At 37.2% G+C, this 15,283-nt stretch overlaps 1 protein-coding gene across 1 annotated transcript in view; it reads left to right on the top strand.

Moving 5' to 3' along the window:
• The first annotated feature begins 14,737 nt into the window (after positions 1 to 14,737).
• The window catches only part of igsf11 (immunoglobulin superfamily member 11), a 329,356-nt gene continuing 328,810 nt past the window's right edge, over positions 14,738 to 15,283 (top strand). Inside the window, exon 1 of the mRNA XM_039744088.1 lies at positions 14,738 to 15,224. Within this exon, the coding sequence (XP_039600022.1) occupies positions 15,158 to 15,224 (67 nt within the window). The 5' untranslated portion in view covers positions 14,738 to 15,157. The remainder of the gene's footprint in view (positions 15,225 to 15,283) is intronic.

Below are 15,283 nucleotides of genomic sequence, written 5' to 3'. Positions count from 1 at the left end.
CTGGATTAGGTCCCCATACAGTCTCTTCTGCTCAGGAACAAACAGAATGAACATCTCTGAGTCTGTCAAAAGTACGACATGTCCTTAAGTCCTGGGATGCCCCGGGTTGCTCTCCTCATTAACATGGAAACAGAACTGGTACTTTTCACTCATAAATGTTATAATTACACATTTTTAATTCTTTCTTCTCAGATTTTGTGTGAATTGTTGGTCTTTTTCAGCATGGGAATCCATTTCAGCTTTTTCTTTTATCTTTTGTTTTGTTTTGAACCAGTTGAGATTTTTTCACATCATATTTTGTGTACTAGGGTCACTGTTTTGTTCTTCTTTGTGCCGTTCTTATGGTTTCCACCCTGGTTACTATACTATGACAACCAGTGAGTGATGTAACTTTCTCAGTTTGGTTAAGCATTTTTTGACTCTGTTCTTTGTTTTATAATTTGGATTTTGGTGTTTGGTTTTCTTTTTGTTAAATTAACGAATACTTGACTACATATATGACTGTGATTTCTGTCTCATTATTATTTGACCCAAGTTGTCTTTTGGATATGCTTCATTTCTTGGCCCTTGCACCTCATTAACATTCTACTGTTACTTTACGTAAACATTAAAAAAGACAAAAAACAATCTACTTTTAGTAGGTAAAATAGCTGTAGCTATAACAATAAATAAATAAACAGCAAAAAGGTGCCAAGAATAGATGTACCAGAAAATGAAAACTTTTAATAAGTTTATAAAAACCAAGTCCCAAAACCATTGAACATTATCAGCAGCTCTGGTCTAATATCCATTCCTAGACTCCTGATTAAAAACATTTTTAAAACTAAAAAGGTTGTTTCTTTATCCTTCAAGGTAACAGGTAAGGTGACAAGTTATGATAAAACAAGCAGCCATCTGCATCATGTAGAAAATGACAAGGCCATGGCCATAGAGAAATAGACACAAAACAATGGTGAGCATTCAAAAAACGAAATACAACATGGTGTTAGCAGAATAATAATAAAACAGTGTTGTTAGGAAAACAAAGTAAAACTGTATACAAAGTCCACAATAAAAAAAGGTTTTGAAACCACGATTACAATAGTTTTGCAGTAAATGTAATAAACATGTCATCAAAATATAGAGGTGATATTCTGTTCTTCTGAGCAGTTTCCCAAACTTGACAGGGATTTCAGTTCATTTTACTGAGTTGATTCTTTCGAACTGCCTGTCTAAGTGAATACATTCTTTTGATTTGTTTTATTCATTTAGAGCCCACCCATTTTGGGATGTCTGTGCGTGGTTAGTCCCCTTTGATTGTATCACAAATACTTAATTTAATAATGTGTGCATTATTTTAATATCTATATATAATAATGTGTGCATTACTTTAATATATACAGTACAGGCCAAAAAAAAAAACATTTCAGGTGACTACCTGTTGAAGCTCATCGAGAGAATGCCAAGAGTGTGCAAAGCAGTAATCAGAGCAAAGGGTGGCTATTTTGAAGAAACTAGAATATAAAACATGTTTTCAGTTATTTCACCTTTTTTTGTTAAGTACATAACTCCACATGTGTTCATTCATAGTTTTGATGCCTTCAGTGAGAATCTACCAATGTAAATGGTCATGAAAATAAAGAAAACACATTGAATGAGGAGGTGTATCCAAACCTTTGGCCTGTACTGTATATGTATATATAAATATTGTTTATTAATTTATAAATAACTAGCAAAAACCCGTCCTTCGCAGCGGTGAAGTACTGCCTTAAAATTTTTATTAAGAAGAAAATTAAACCTTTTTAAACTGAGGGAAAATATACCAATAATTATTTCTTAAGGATCTCTTTGTATACCATATTGTGAGTTCGGCCCTCCAGTTGTAAGCTGTGCGCTGAGCTTACTCTTGAGCATGCAATGTACAGTTTGCCATGTGAACAGTAATCTTGTTTCAGATCTCACAGCTTGGATTGCTGCTGTCATAATCAGTTTGAGTTTCATGGTTTGTTTCAATTATGACAGTATTTGCAGGACTTGTGTTGAAGTGACATTTGGCATCTGTCAAGCGTTGTAAGCATACATCCGGTTTCATCGATAACATCGCATCCAGCTTTTGAGAGTTTAAACATTCATAAACATCAAAGTGTCCACTACTCAAATCATCACCTGTGAATCTAAGATGTTTAAGAGGCATTGTCGATTGTTGAAAGGTGTAAAATATTTGGCCATTTCGGTACATTTGAAATCGACAACCAAACAATTCAGCGGCAGGCATCAACTCACATGCAGAACCATAAGTGAAGGGCTTAAGCATTTCACTCTTATAGTGCTCCTGTGTAGTATAATTATCTCCTGTACCGTCATCAGTCCACACCTTGGACCTGTCCCAGTCATTCAATACATAAGACACAATGTTCCTCCGTATCAAGAGTGAGCCTGATATGGCCATGCAATATGTAACAAAGAGAATGGAAAAGACAGGTGCCATCTCCAGGCATGGAAACCACTCGGTAAGTGAGAGTTCTTTGTTTGATGGTGATTACCTCGATAGACATGTTTATGGGGGTACGGTTGGAACGATAAAGGAAATGGGTACCTGAACAATGTAAAGTAAGTCTAAAATACCTACACAATAACTATAATCGTAATAAACGAACAATAAAACAACGGAGAAGCCGTGGATTAAATAAAAAGGCTGTAGTTATCAGCAGGGAGACGTGAATCCCGTGGCGAAGTAAGGAAGGTTAATGTAGAGACTGGAGCGACGGACGGCCTTACATAGGCAGGCAGCCAACAACGTGGGAGGCGTTGGAATGGGGGACCCAACGCCGCCTCACACGATGACCGAGGTGCAGGCTATGGACGTACAGTATATATGTACGTAAGTAGGATTCAGTTAGCATTGGGAACCCGCATACCAAATTTCTTGAAGATGATCCCATAAGTAACAAAGTCCGTTGTAAAGTTCAATATGGCGGCCGACAGAGGCATCGTACCACCGAAATAAGTACGCACATTGGTTTCGGTTAGCGCAGGGAAGCCGCCTACCAAATTTTGTGAAGATGGGGCCATAAATAAGAAAGTTCAACATGGCGAACGTTGTCGACCGTTATGACCGTTACGTGTAGAATTTCGAAATGAAACCTGCTTAACTTTAGTAAGTAAGCAGTAAGGAATGAGCCTGCCAAATTTCAGCCTTCTATCTACACGGGAAGTTGGAGAATTAGTGACGTTGGAAAGTTCAATATCGTGGCTGACAGTGGCATCATACCACCAATATAAGTACGCACATTGGTTTCGGTTAGCGCAGGGAAGCCGCCTACCAAATTTTGTGAAGATGGGGCCATAAATAAGAAAGATCAATATGGCGGACGTTGTCAACCGTTATGACTGTTACGCGTAGAATTTCGAAATGAAACCTGCTTAACTTTAGTAAGTAAGCAGTAAGGAATGAGCCTGCCAAATTTCTGCCTTCTATCTACACGGGAAGTTGGAGAATTAGTGATGAGTCAGTGAGTGAGTGAGTGAGTGAGTCAGTCAGTGAGGGCTTTGCCTTTTATTAGTATAGATTAATTTAATATAAATATATAATTATTATATATTTAACATGACAATTCACTTGTCATTGTCCTTTTTCTGCACACGATAACATATTTAAGATGACTAATTAAAATAAGACATGTTGTTAGAGAACCACAAGTGAGTGAGAATTGTTCAACTCGTAATGATTCGTTTGTGAATCAAATAAACAAGAAACGTTAGGCTGATTCTTGGGTAAAAATTTGTTCATGAATCAAATGAATCAAGACTCATGATTCAAGCAGATTTAAACATCTGCCAGCGAAATGAAAGATGCTCAAGACATTATGAAAGAGAGACACACATGCACTTAAACACTCCCATTGAGCTGCACTGAATCGATTTGTTAATGCTCTTGAATTATTTCATATTATTCACTGAAAAGAGTTGTTCAAAAATTTTGAATCATTCTTGAATCACACATTACTATCTTCCACATAGAAGTGGACATTTTACTGCGTAATGCTCATTATTCAATACCGTAAGCCTTTTGGAAATATTAATATTAAAATGAGTAAATATATCTAAGGAAGTGACTGAGATAAATAACAGCACACCAGTATTGTCAAAAATAATTTATACTTCAATTATTATGTAACTAGCAAAATACCCGCACTTCGCAGCGGAGAAGTAGTGTGTTAAAGATATAATGAAAAAGAAAAGGAAACATTTTGAAAATAACGTAACATGATTGTCAATGTAATTGTTTTGTCACTGTTATGAGTGTTTCTGTCATATATATATATATATATTATATATATATATATATATATACTCACACACATATAAACATATATATATACATATCCATACATATATACATATAAACATATACACATATATATACACACATACATATACATACACACACATATATACACACAAATACATATATATATATACAATACACACATATATATAAACATATATATACATACATATCTACATATATACATATACACACATACACACATGTATGTATATATACACCTATATACAGTCTTTGGGGTGCGAACAACTGTTGCTGGGGTGACAGAATCCATGAAGGAAGAAAAATGAAAAACATTATTTGTACAAAATCTTAATTTATTTATCCATTCCTAAATAATTAAATGGGCAGGCTATTTCATATCAGTGCAATACGCTGCTTGTTAAAACGGATGACTCCGCTCTTACGTGCAAGTCTGCGTGGATATTATGAACTATCGTTTCTGTTCAAGTTCTATTTAAATTTTAAATAGAAGGAATTTTTATTTAGTCGACAGAATATTATTCCGGAATAAATCAACTCAAACCTTAAATAACTTATAATATTTTGCTCTCCATAAAAATATATCCTGTCTAAATTATACAAGTTAGAAATAAAGTAAACGTTAAAAGAACAAACATTCAAATTTCTTTACTCTTATGTAATTTTATATAAAAATAAACTTAAATTTTAAATATCCCAAAAGATTTTGCTCTCCATAAAAATATATCCTGTCAAAATTATACAAATTCAAATATGAACATGGTGCATAACAAAACCTGGAAATATAAATAAAATGTGTTCTTTTCAGCAATAACAAATCAAATCATTCAGTTGTCTTTGCTCTTATGTCATTTTATCAGAGCTGGACGCCTGGCATCTTTTTTTGGCAACAAGTTCGTTTCTGTTTGGTGTGAGGTTCTGTGTTGTGGAGATTCTCAGGATGGACTGCAGGTGCTCATCAGTGAGGCGACTCCTGTGTGCTGTTTTGTTAGTCTTCATCACTGAGAAGAGCTTCTCACACAGATATGTGCTACCAAACATGCACAAGGTTCGAGCCGCATGTAGACGGAGCTGGAGCATTTTGGGAATGGAGTGAATAAACTGTGCGGGCCGTGCAGTATCGTACTTTGCCTTCAGTGTGCCATTACACTGCAGCTCAATCACCTCCATCTGAATCTGCACAGGTGCAGTTTCCACATCGACGGCAAATGGGTTGCGAAACAACTCAAAATTCTTTTTTTGTTCTTCAAAGTCACCAAAGCGCCGTGTGAACTCAGTGCGCAGTGCGCTCAGTTTATCAGCAAAGTGCGTATTTGGGAACACCGTTGCCACTTGGTTCAACATTACTTGGCAACAGGGAAAGTGGGGCAAGTTGCACTGGTGCATTTGTGTCTCCCATAAAAGTAGCTTCACTTGAAATCACTTTGTGATTTTGCACGGTAAAACGTCTGCTGAAGTGTCAGATTCTTCTTTAACTCTTCTGCTTTCTGTATCTTGTGCATTGCATTCAGGTCTTTCAGGTTATCTTGATGTTTTGTCTCATAGTGCCGTCTTAGATTAAATTCTGTAATTACAGCCACATTAGCTCCACAAATGAGACACACGGGTTTACCAGCAATGTCAGTAAACATATACTCAGCCTCCCATCGGTTTTTAAAGGCTCTATGTTTAGAATCACCTTTTCTCTTTGGCATCGTGTGGGCTAGCTTGCAATAACTTGCAGCATCATAAGCTAGACTTGATTAACGCGTAAGTGTTGGCAAGGCAGCTGAAGTGCTGCATTATGGGATCTGTAGTTTATTGTATTACCAGTGCTTCATATCCCCGGGCCATTAATAACAATAATACAGTATATAAAATGATCTTGGGGCGGATATAATTACGCGGGCGGATGTGGTCCGTGGGCCTTGAGTTTGACACATATGGACTAAATAGAACTTGAAAAGAAATTCAGATCGCGTTGACGCGCACTACAGTACATCGAGCCCGCGTGCTATTGTGGTTTTGCCTGTGTGCCTCAATAAGTTACCCTCCCCTCTCTCTTACTTTTTTACAGTTCATCTAATGAATACACTGAGTATGGCTTTACCAAAACAATCATCGATCGCGAATAAAGTATCCATTATTCATGAAGCTTCAATTGGTGATCTGTCTTTTTGCGTTAACCGTATATTTTTTCATACGTTTCAAACCAAGGGGATGCAAGGCTAAAATGAATCGAGAAGCACGCGTATATATTCAGTGTATCCCCTCTCTGGAATCGAAACTCTTACGCTGGCGCTAGAGGCGAAGGCTCTACCATTGCGCCACGGAATGTGGTTTATCTATTTGAGCATAGCAGTGTAATTCGCGCACTGGGTCAGTTCACGTGAGCCGCTGAATATGGTTTTATATGTCACTCGCTCGCTTCTAATTGTTTCGCTGCCTTCTTAATTATATAATGCATGTTTTCTTCAGTGCTTTTGTAGCTCTTCCTGGTTTTGTACGTAATGCGTGATTACGTGGGAGGCGTGATGATGTCACACAAAACTCCGCCCCCACAGCTTTCGAGCTCAACTCCATTACAGTAAATGGAGAAAAATAGCTTCTAGTTATGACCATTATGCGTAGAATTTCAAAATGAAACCTGCCCAACTTTTGTAAGGAAGCTGTAAGGAATGAGCCTGCCAAATTTCAGCCTTCTACCTACACGGGAAGTTGGAGAATTAGTGATGAGTCAGTGAGTCAGTGAGGGCTTTGCCTTTTATTAGTATAGATTAGTAATAGGTTGTAAAACAATCAGTGATTTCTTCCATGAACTCCTGTTCCTATGCTCCACTCTTCGTGAAGTTTTAACAGTTTATATTCAGTTAAATAAAATCCCCCTCAAGATAGTATTCCTATTTTATTTTTTTTTTTATAATGGTATAAAGATGTACAGTATATTGACAGCACTTTGTTTTGTGATGTCTGTAACACAATCCGAGTGTAATGCCTCTATCATTACATCTTTCTATAAGAATTCAAATATCCTTTAAATAGACTGACTTAATTTATTATCTGGTGATGTCTTCCATATACTGAATGTGTTTCAAAAACTCTATTGAAACAATCAAATTAACTATCTGAATTATTCTTATCTAATACAAACAAAGGAAAAAGTAAAAGAAATACTTGCTACTATTACCACATTCTGTTTAAATTTTAAACCACACTACCAAATATACATTGATTATTTTTTAACTTGCCTTCAGTAGCATGAATTGATGATTTTAGAAAGAAGTCATGACATTATCACTGTTTAGCTCTGGTATTTCAGTACTTTTATATTTCTTTATATTGTCTTTTTAAGTACATTCTAAGAAAGCTATTACAAATATATTTTATGTTCACATGACCTCAAAAAGAGAGACTAAAAGGTCTCACTGACAATGAAACAACACAGTGAACACAGCTAGCTTACAGGGACGAATCACTGGGTAACTTCAAATACGTATTAAGACTGATAACATGAAACATCATGAAAGGAGGACACTGACATCAAAACACCTCCATTCCCAGCTCAGATTAAAGGCCCAAGGACACTCATCTGTAACCAGAGACCATTGTATATGATTTAAAAAGACAAGTAACTTACCAAAATGTCTTGGTTTCCTATACATTTTCAACAGTGCAAAATTCCACAAATACTAATTTTTATGGTTGTATTCAGAGGCTTATCCATGCACAATATTTATTTAGACATAACAATTATGTGAGGGTGTGCATATCTGATCTACCTGACGCTCAGGCTTTAAGAACTAAATACACAGGATTAGTTAGAGTTCTTAAAATGTATACAATCACAGAGAATTATACACTGAGGATCATTTAGAGTTAAAATCTAAAGTAAATAAAATAATAATAGAGGTATGACAGCATTAAAATGTAAAATGTAGCCATTGAACAGTGGGCAATTGCCACAATTTTTTTTATATATATAGTAGGGGGCTCTGCCCCCTGATCGCTTCACTTGCCAACCCCCGTGTGCGGGCCCTACATGTTAGTCATCTCCCAGATCTGCCACTTGCGACAAATCGTGCCGTGCTTTTGGATAAACATGAATATCAACTCTGTTTTTGATATCTCTGTCTTTCAAAACTATTATCGCTGACAATTCGTCACATGTTGGTTTATTATATATGCGAGCTTGATCTTTTCGGATTCATGTATAAATCCAAGAAAACTTCTTTGTCCGTGTTTTTCAGATAAATTTAGTGTAAAGTAAGATACTTTTGGACGTTTGGATTTGTATCCATTATTGGGTGTAGGATTTCTAATAAGTCCAATTGTTTAACTCTTTCGAATCTATGTTGCATTGCTTCTCCATGATCATAAATATAAACTTGACTGAATTGTGGTTTCTTTGAAATTAAACTTGTAGTAGATTTAATTGTTGTTGGTCCACAGATTCTCATAGTGTATGGTCCTGAATCGTGTAAATCTATGTTTTGAGCATTGTATGATGTGAACGCAAACAGATTATTGTAGATTCTGATATTTTGCCTGTAGTGTTTGTGGATTTCACTTTCACCAAATAACAAATCTTGGGAAGAAGCACTACTTTTCCCTGATGGCAACACGAATTAGACGATCTACAAGTCTCCGACTTAAACCACCTTAAATCACCTCCTGTATGTCCATATATTCTCTATATATCTCTTTTCGCTGTTCCGTTATTTCACTGAGTAATAATTTCCGTTTGTTAGCACTAATGCAATCTTTACCTTCAGTTTTTTGAGACTTTTTAAATTTTAGTACTTTCATAATCTCTAACCTGCTCTGCATGTGTATTGTGCCAACTTTTTTGAGCCTTTTTACGACATTCTACCTTGTCTTCTACTCTTTGTCTTTTCTTCTTCTAATGTTTGTCTTTTATTTCCGCTCCCGCTTGGACCTGTTAGGTTTTCAGTTCATCTCTTGGCGCAAAGTCTCATCTCGTGGGACATGAAATTATCTCTCTGAAAATGTCTTGTCTCAACCCTCTGAAAAAGTCTTGTCTCGTCCTAAGATTTTTTTTATACAATAGACTAGCGGGCTCTGTTCCCTGCTCGCTTCGCTTTCCCATCCCCAGGTTTGGTTAACTGGATATACAATGTAAAGAAATTGTTATTTTCATTTCATTAATTTTCATTCATTTTTTGTTTCTTGATATTTGCAGTAATAAAAATGCAGTGAATGAGTTATCTCTGCCTCTCGCGTTGTGAAGAGGGGGGCTGAACGTACACTAAGGAGATGCGGTTGCTCTGAAGAAACACCCTCTTAAATGGTGATACAATGGGAAACAAATACATTTTTTTACCTCCTCTTTGCTCAGTCAGCTGGCTTGCTGCTGCTGCTGCTGCTGCTTGTGCCATGCTGAGTAATCTGCATGTCGCTCTGTGCGTCGATCATTTAAAAGCCTGTACGGCAGCTGTCCTTTTGTCTCACTTCCGTGTATCGCAGTACTTTAAAGTGTCTCCAAGAAAATCAGGTCTTGACGCAAGAATATTTTATTATCACACACACTGAGGACCTCCTCACAGTCTAATTTGGAGAATGTAATAACCTACTATGACGAGAGAGGGTGCTGCTGCTAACCTTGTCATCTTCTTCTTTCAACAACAAGATTTGAAAATAATCAAACGTGAAGCAACCAGGAACCCATTATCCTTCAGTGCTGTCATATTGCAGAACTGCAACCTACCTGTAGTGCCTAGAAGTACAAGGTGTTCAGTGCTCAGAGACATGGCCAAGTTAATGAAAGCTGAAACCCGACCACCACTGAACAAGACACATAAACTGAAATGTCAAGACTGGGCCAAGGAGTATCTGAAGACAGATTTTTCAAAGGTTTTATGGACTGATGAGATGACAGTGACACTCGATGGACTAGATAGATGGGCCCATGGCTGGATCAGTAACGGGCACAGAGCTCCACTTCGACTCAGATGCTAGCAAGGTGGAGGTGGAGTACTGGAATGGGCTGGTATTATTAAAGATGAGCTAGTTGGATCTTTTTGGGTTGAAGATGGGCTCAAATTCAATTCCCAAACTTACTGCCAGTTTTTAGAAGATATTTTCTTCAAGCAGTGGTACAGGAAAAAGTCAGCATCTTTCAAGATGACCATGATTTTTATGCAGGACAATGCTCCATCACATGCATCAAAGTACTCCACTGCGTGGCTAGCCAGTAAAGGCCTTAAAGATGACAGAATAATGACATGGCCAACTTCCTCACCTGACCTAAACCATATTGAGAACTTATGGGCACTTCTTAAACAGGAGATTGACAGGGAAGAAAAACATTACACCCCTCTGAACAGTATCTGGGAAGCTGTGGCTGCTGCTGCACAAAAAGTTGATCGACAACAGATCAAGAAACTAACAGATTCCATGAATGGAAGGCTTATTGCAGTTATTGAAAAGAAGGCTGGCTATATTGGTCACTGATTTTATTTTTCATGTCAGAAATGTTCCTTTGGAAATTATGTTTTGTTTGTTTATTATTCTCACTTTAACAGATGAAAATAAACAAGGGAGATCGAGGAAATGTAAGTTTTTGATCTAGTTGCATAAAAATTCTGCACACTGATAGTTGCCTAATAATTGTGCACACATGTGTATTCACCTGATAATGTTCACGCTCACATTTTCTTTGCATAACATTCAGGTTTCAGGTTTATTAACATTTTGGATTGACTGATGGCACTGTATTTGTTTCATATTAAAATTAATCCCAAAAATACAACTTGCCTTATAATTGTGCACACAATGTATATGGCTCTGTAAAGCCAAGCAGTAACAATCCTTCCATGGCATGTGAGTCCACCAAAAGGGTAAATGACATGCACTATCTCTCATACAACTGTCAAAACAAATATTGTTTCAAGTTTGTCTTATTTATTCATTTATTTATGTTATTATTATTTCTGTTACATTTATTTGCCACCATTTTGTGCTTTTTATTTATTCATGGCTGTCAGAACTTCATGGGTACCTTCACCTAGTCTTTGTTTTCTTTGATGCTTTTGAACCCCATTCTCTGAATTTGCTAATGGCCTTCAATTGTGGCATAATTTTTCAGGGTTGGTATCTCAGGCTAATGTATAACTCTCAAGTTCTATGGTTATTTGGGTTGCAGTTACCAGAGAGGACTATAAACAACTATTTATTGTGGCATAGTCAGTGTAACTTGATGTGCTTCTGCTCACTTCTATTTGAATCCCAGTTTTGTTTTTTTATTAGTTTTGCATTTAATAAAGTGTTTGAAGAACTATTGTTTTAGAAAATTCTAGTTTTGAACTTAGTGTAATTCCTTTGACTTGATGATCAATCTCCTGCCTTACCATATTTTGATTTTGCTTAAAATTTCTGACACTCGATTCATTAAAATGCCCATTTTAGCTTACGTGAAAATATTCTGACAGACACATGAAACAACTAAATCTAGTTATGACTTCTGCGTGGTGAGACAATCATGACTGAAGTTGAAAAACTCATCCAGACATTGGGGATATGTGGAAACGTTAGGCAGATAGCAACAAGAAAATTGAAAACAGGTCACTGGAATTGTGCAGTGGCAGAACTAATGACTCCATCGACTAAGTGTATTCTAGCACCCTCACGGCCTTATTCCCTTGCTAATGATGACTTGTTTTAGTAATGAGAAACAAGGTTGACAATTTCCAGGAAGCAATCAACACAAGTCAGGATCTCATAAATATGTCAGAATTATTCATTTTATATGTACTAGTCAACCAGAGAGCATGTCTTTAGACTCTGGAAGGAAATTAGCTATTATAGTGGAAATTGTGTTTTCTACAATGGATGCAAGGAGCATGTTTTACCTTTGATTCAGATTGGAAGTATCAACAAGGACCAGATACCTTACAAAATAACTAAATTTGAGAGTTTACAAAATAGCACCCAATGGCCTGTTGCGCATTCAAAAGTTTAACTATCTTTTTGTAAGCAAAGTTTTACGATCTGTGAATAATACTAAAGGGGTTCTTCCAAAGCAATTTTTTTTTACTAATAATTCAAGATTTTCCTAACCATCATATCATGAGGGTCATTTTTGTCCATTGATGAAAGCTTCATTGAAAAATTAACATAAGGATGATTTCCCCCCAAGTTTTTTGAGGAAAAAATAACTCCTACTCCAGTATTGGAGGCATTGACTTCTAATTTGGAGGGAACGTACTATTGAGATTTTGTAAGATTGGTCCCATCATGAATAATTATTTTAATTTCTCAAATGTTTTCTGTTCCTTGTCATCCATACAAGTTTTTCTGGTCAAGGTAGCATTTGGTATAAATAACTGTGCTGAAAATTTTTAGAAACCTGTGATACTAATATAAGATAACCAAAATCAAGGGACAATCAGACTTAGCATGCTGTCATGGTCAGGAGACATTAGGGTCCAAACGAGAGAAGAAAAAAACAACATAATAACAACACTGTAAATAAAGACAACAACCTCCACCACTTACCTGGTGAAACCCACCCAAACTCAGTCAAGAGGAAGAAACTTGTCATAGTAAAAGGAAAGTTACCTGCATGGAACTGAAGACCCTTCTCCAGCCAGCCTCACTTGCCCATAACTTAAACACCACAAGAGTAAAGTCAGCCACCAGCCACCCCAGTCTTCATTAGTTGGTTCCACTTCTGTCATTTTGCAATACTGGATCCTAATTACTGTTTGATCTTTGCTGTTGGAAGCTCAGGAAATGTTAAATTAAGGAAGATGGCTATGGCTAGGTTAAAAGACAGAGCATCTGTGGATTTCTAGAATGTGCACGGAGCCATTTTAACTGCTATGGCTTCTGTAGAAAAAAAAAACTCCAGTAAACAGGGTTTAAGGGAACAGAAGACAAAATTCATAAGGGAAATGAGAAGTGCTACTGAAAAGTACTGAAGTCAGAAGACTGGAGATAGCAGACCACATGTTAAGTACTCTGGGGAATTTCCAGAGTATGTGTAGAAAGGTGCCTAGGACTTACCTGAAGTATTCCAACTGGAAATTATATAAGAATGTTCAATTCTTTAGGGACTGATATAAATAAAAGGAAGAAGAAAAAAGTCAGTGACAGAATGTCAGAATAGCAACTCATTGATTGGAAAATCCAGAGTCCATCCTCATCATTGATATCTCCCATTGCTACTTATCCAAGTAGTGAAAAATATAAGACTGATATCAATGCAAAGGGCTTAAATGTAAAATATTGGGTTATATGAATCCCACCTATGACGAGAGCTCAGATGTTTCCCAATCTTAAATAAAATGAAGCTTTCATACACAGTTGCACTAAAGTAAAACCTAATTAATCCAAGTGATTATCAGAGCTGTAATTCATCAGGCAGATTAAGTTGATTTGTAACTCTTAAATGGTGTGAGAGACTGTGTGTAAGTGTGCCATGGGATGGACTGGTGTCCTGTCTATAACTGCTTTGCATCCAGTGCTCTTAGTGACCCTTCTTTTTATAAAACAGTTACAGATAATGGATGGATGAATAGATGGAAGGATGGGAGAGTGGATAGACTATTCAGGCTTTTGATTATAAGAGGTCAGGAAACATTCACTCACTTTCTCAGTCTCACTTACTTGAACCTTGTCCCCTATTACTGGTATATGCTCAGTGCTAATGTACCCAGACCATCTGCTGTTAATGTATACAATACACTTTATTTTGAACCCTTGGTTCCCAGTACTTGACTTGAGTGTAGCCTCCCAAGGATGCTTCCTGCCAGAATATGCACCCCATAATCTTGAGCTAGAAGAACTGTTCCCATTAAAAGAATGAATAAGCTACAGCTTTTCAATCGCTAGTCATGTTTAATATACCCATTGGCACTGGCTTATTTTATTATTTTTTAACAACTAATTCCATGCCAGGCAACTCTTGAAAAGATAAAAGCTGATATCAAATAAAAAATGTTGCCCTCCTCCGCTTAATCAAACAGCTGAGTGATATTTTCTTAGACTCTGCTTTGTCAGTCCCAAAAGGCATTATTTTACACCAAATCATTACTTCGGCGGTGAGACCGATCACTCAGATTTCAGGTTTTAAGTTGATATGACTGTTTTTGATACAAGTGAACTTTTAGTTGACATTGTCAGCTTGTCAGTGTACATTACGAGAAAATTTTACTCTTTTACTTGAAGTACGTTAAATTAAATTAAGCAATGAAACAATTTGATAGATAGATGATCAATAAGCGTTGCAGATACTGTACTCACACGGAAAGGTTTAGCAGCCTGTCATATTCGAGCACCCACGCTTTTCGAAGAATCTTCATTCCGCTCCCTTCGGTGTCCACTAGAGGGACCTTCGAGCTTACGCTTTGGGCAGCGTCTTCGGTTACTAGGCAACTGTAAGCTTAAGAAGCAGCAGCGTGCGTGTATGTGTGTGCGTGAATGCATGCGCGCTTGTACAGTATATGCGTGTGTGCAGGCTGCTAAAAATCCCAGGATAGCGCCGAGCTGTACAGTGCTAGCAGTGCAAAATCTGCACCGAGGAGCCAGCGCACTGAGCATTGCTTCCTGACTATTGGCAATTGGGAGCTCCTCGGACATAACGGTTAACTTTTCACCTGATACTCCGGTTTTTTTTTGGAAAGAAAAAATACACTTTTCTAGTGGGGATTTAATATTCATTCCTGGGAGGCGTTAAAAGGCTACTAGTTTTTGGATCCAGCACCTGCATGCTGTTGCTCTCAAGTTTTCCTCTTTTCGGAAAGACTCGGCCACAAACTACAAAAAAGAGCCGCAGGTGACCCCATTCTTCCGAAGAGTTATTATCTATTTGGAAAGCGGCGTCAGGGGACCGGAGAAAACCGAGCCTCAATGATGCCCTTCTTCCACAACTCGGATTTATGGATTGCTTGGTTCTCATTGCTTTTGGGTGCGCAAGGTAAGGCCACAAAAGAATCCGATTCCGTTGTGCAAACTTTCTTATGGAGTACTCTGGCT

The sequence above is a fragment of the Polypterus senegalus genome, chromosome 2 (genome assembly GCF_016835505.1).
Source record: "Polypterus senegalus isolate Bchr_013 chromosome 2, ASM1683550v1, whole genome shotgun sequence".
Taxonomy (NCBI): Eukaryota; Metazoa; Chordata; class Cladistia; order Polypteriformes; family Polypteridae; genus Polypterus; species Polypterus senegalus.
Note: the sequence above shows the minus strand (reverse complement) of the source record. Positions and strands in the feature narration are given on the sequence as shown.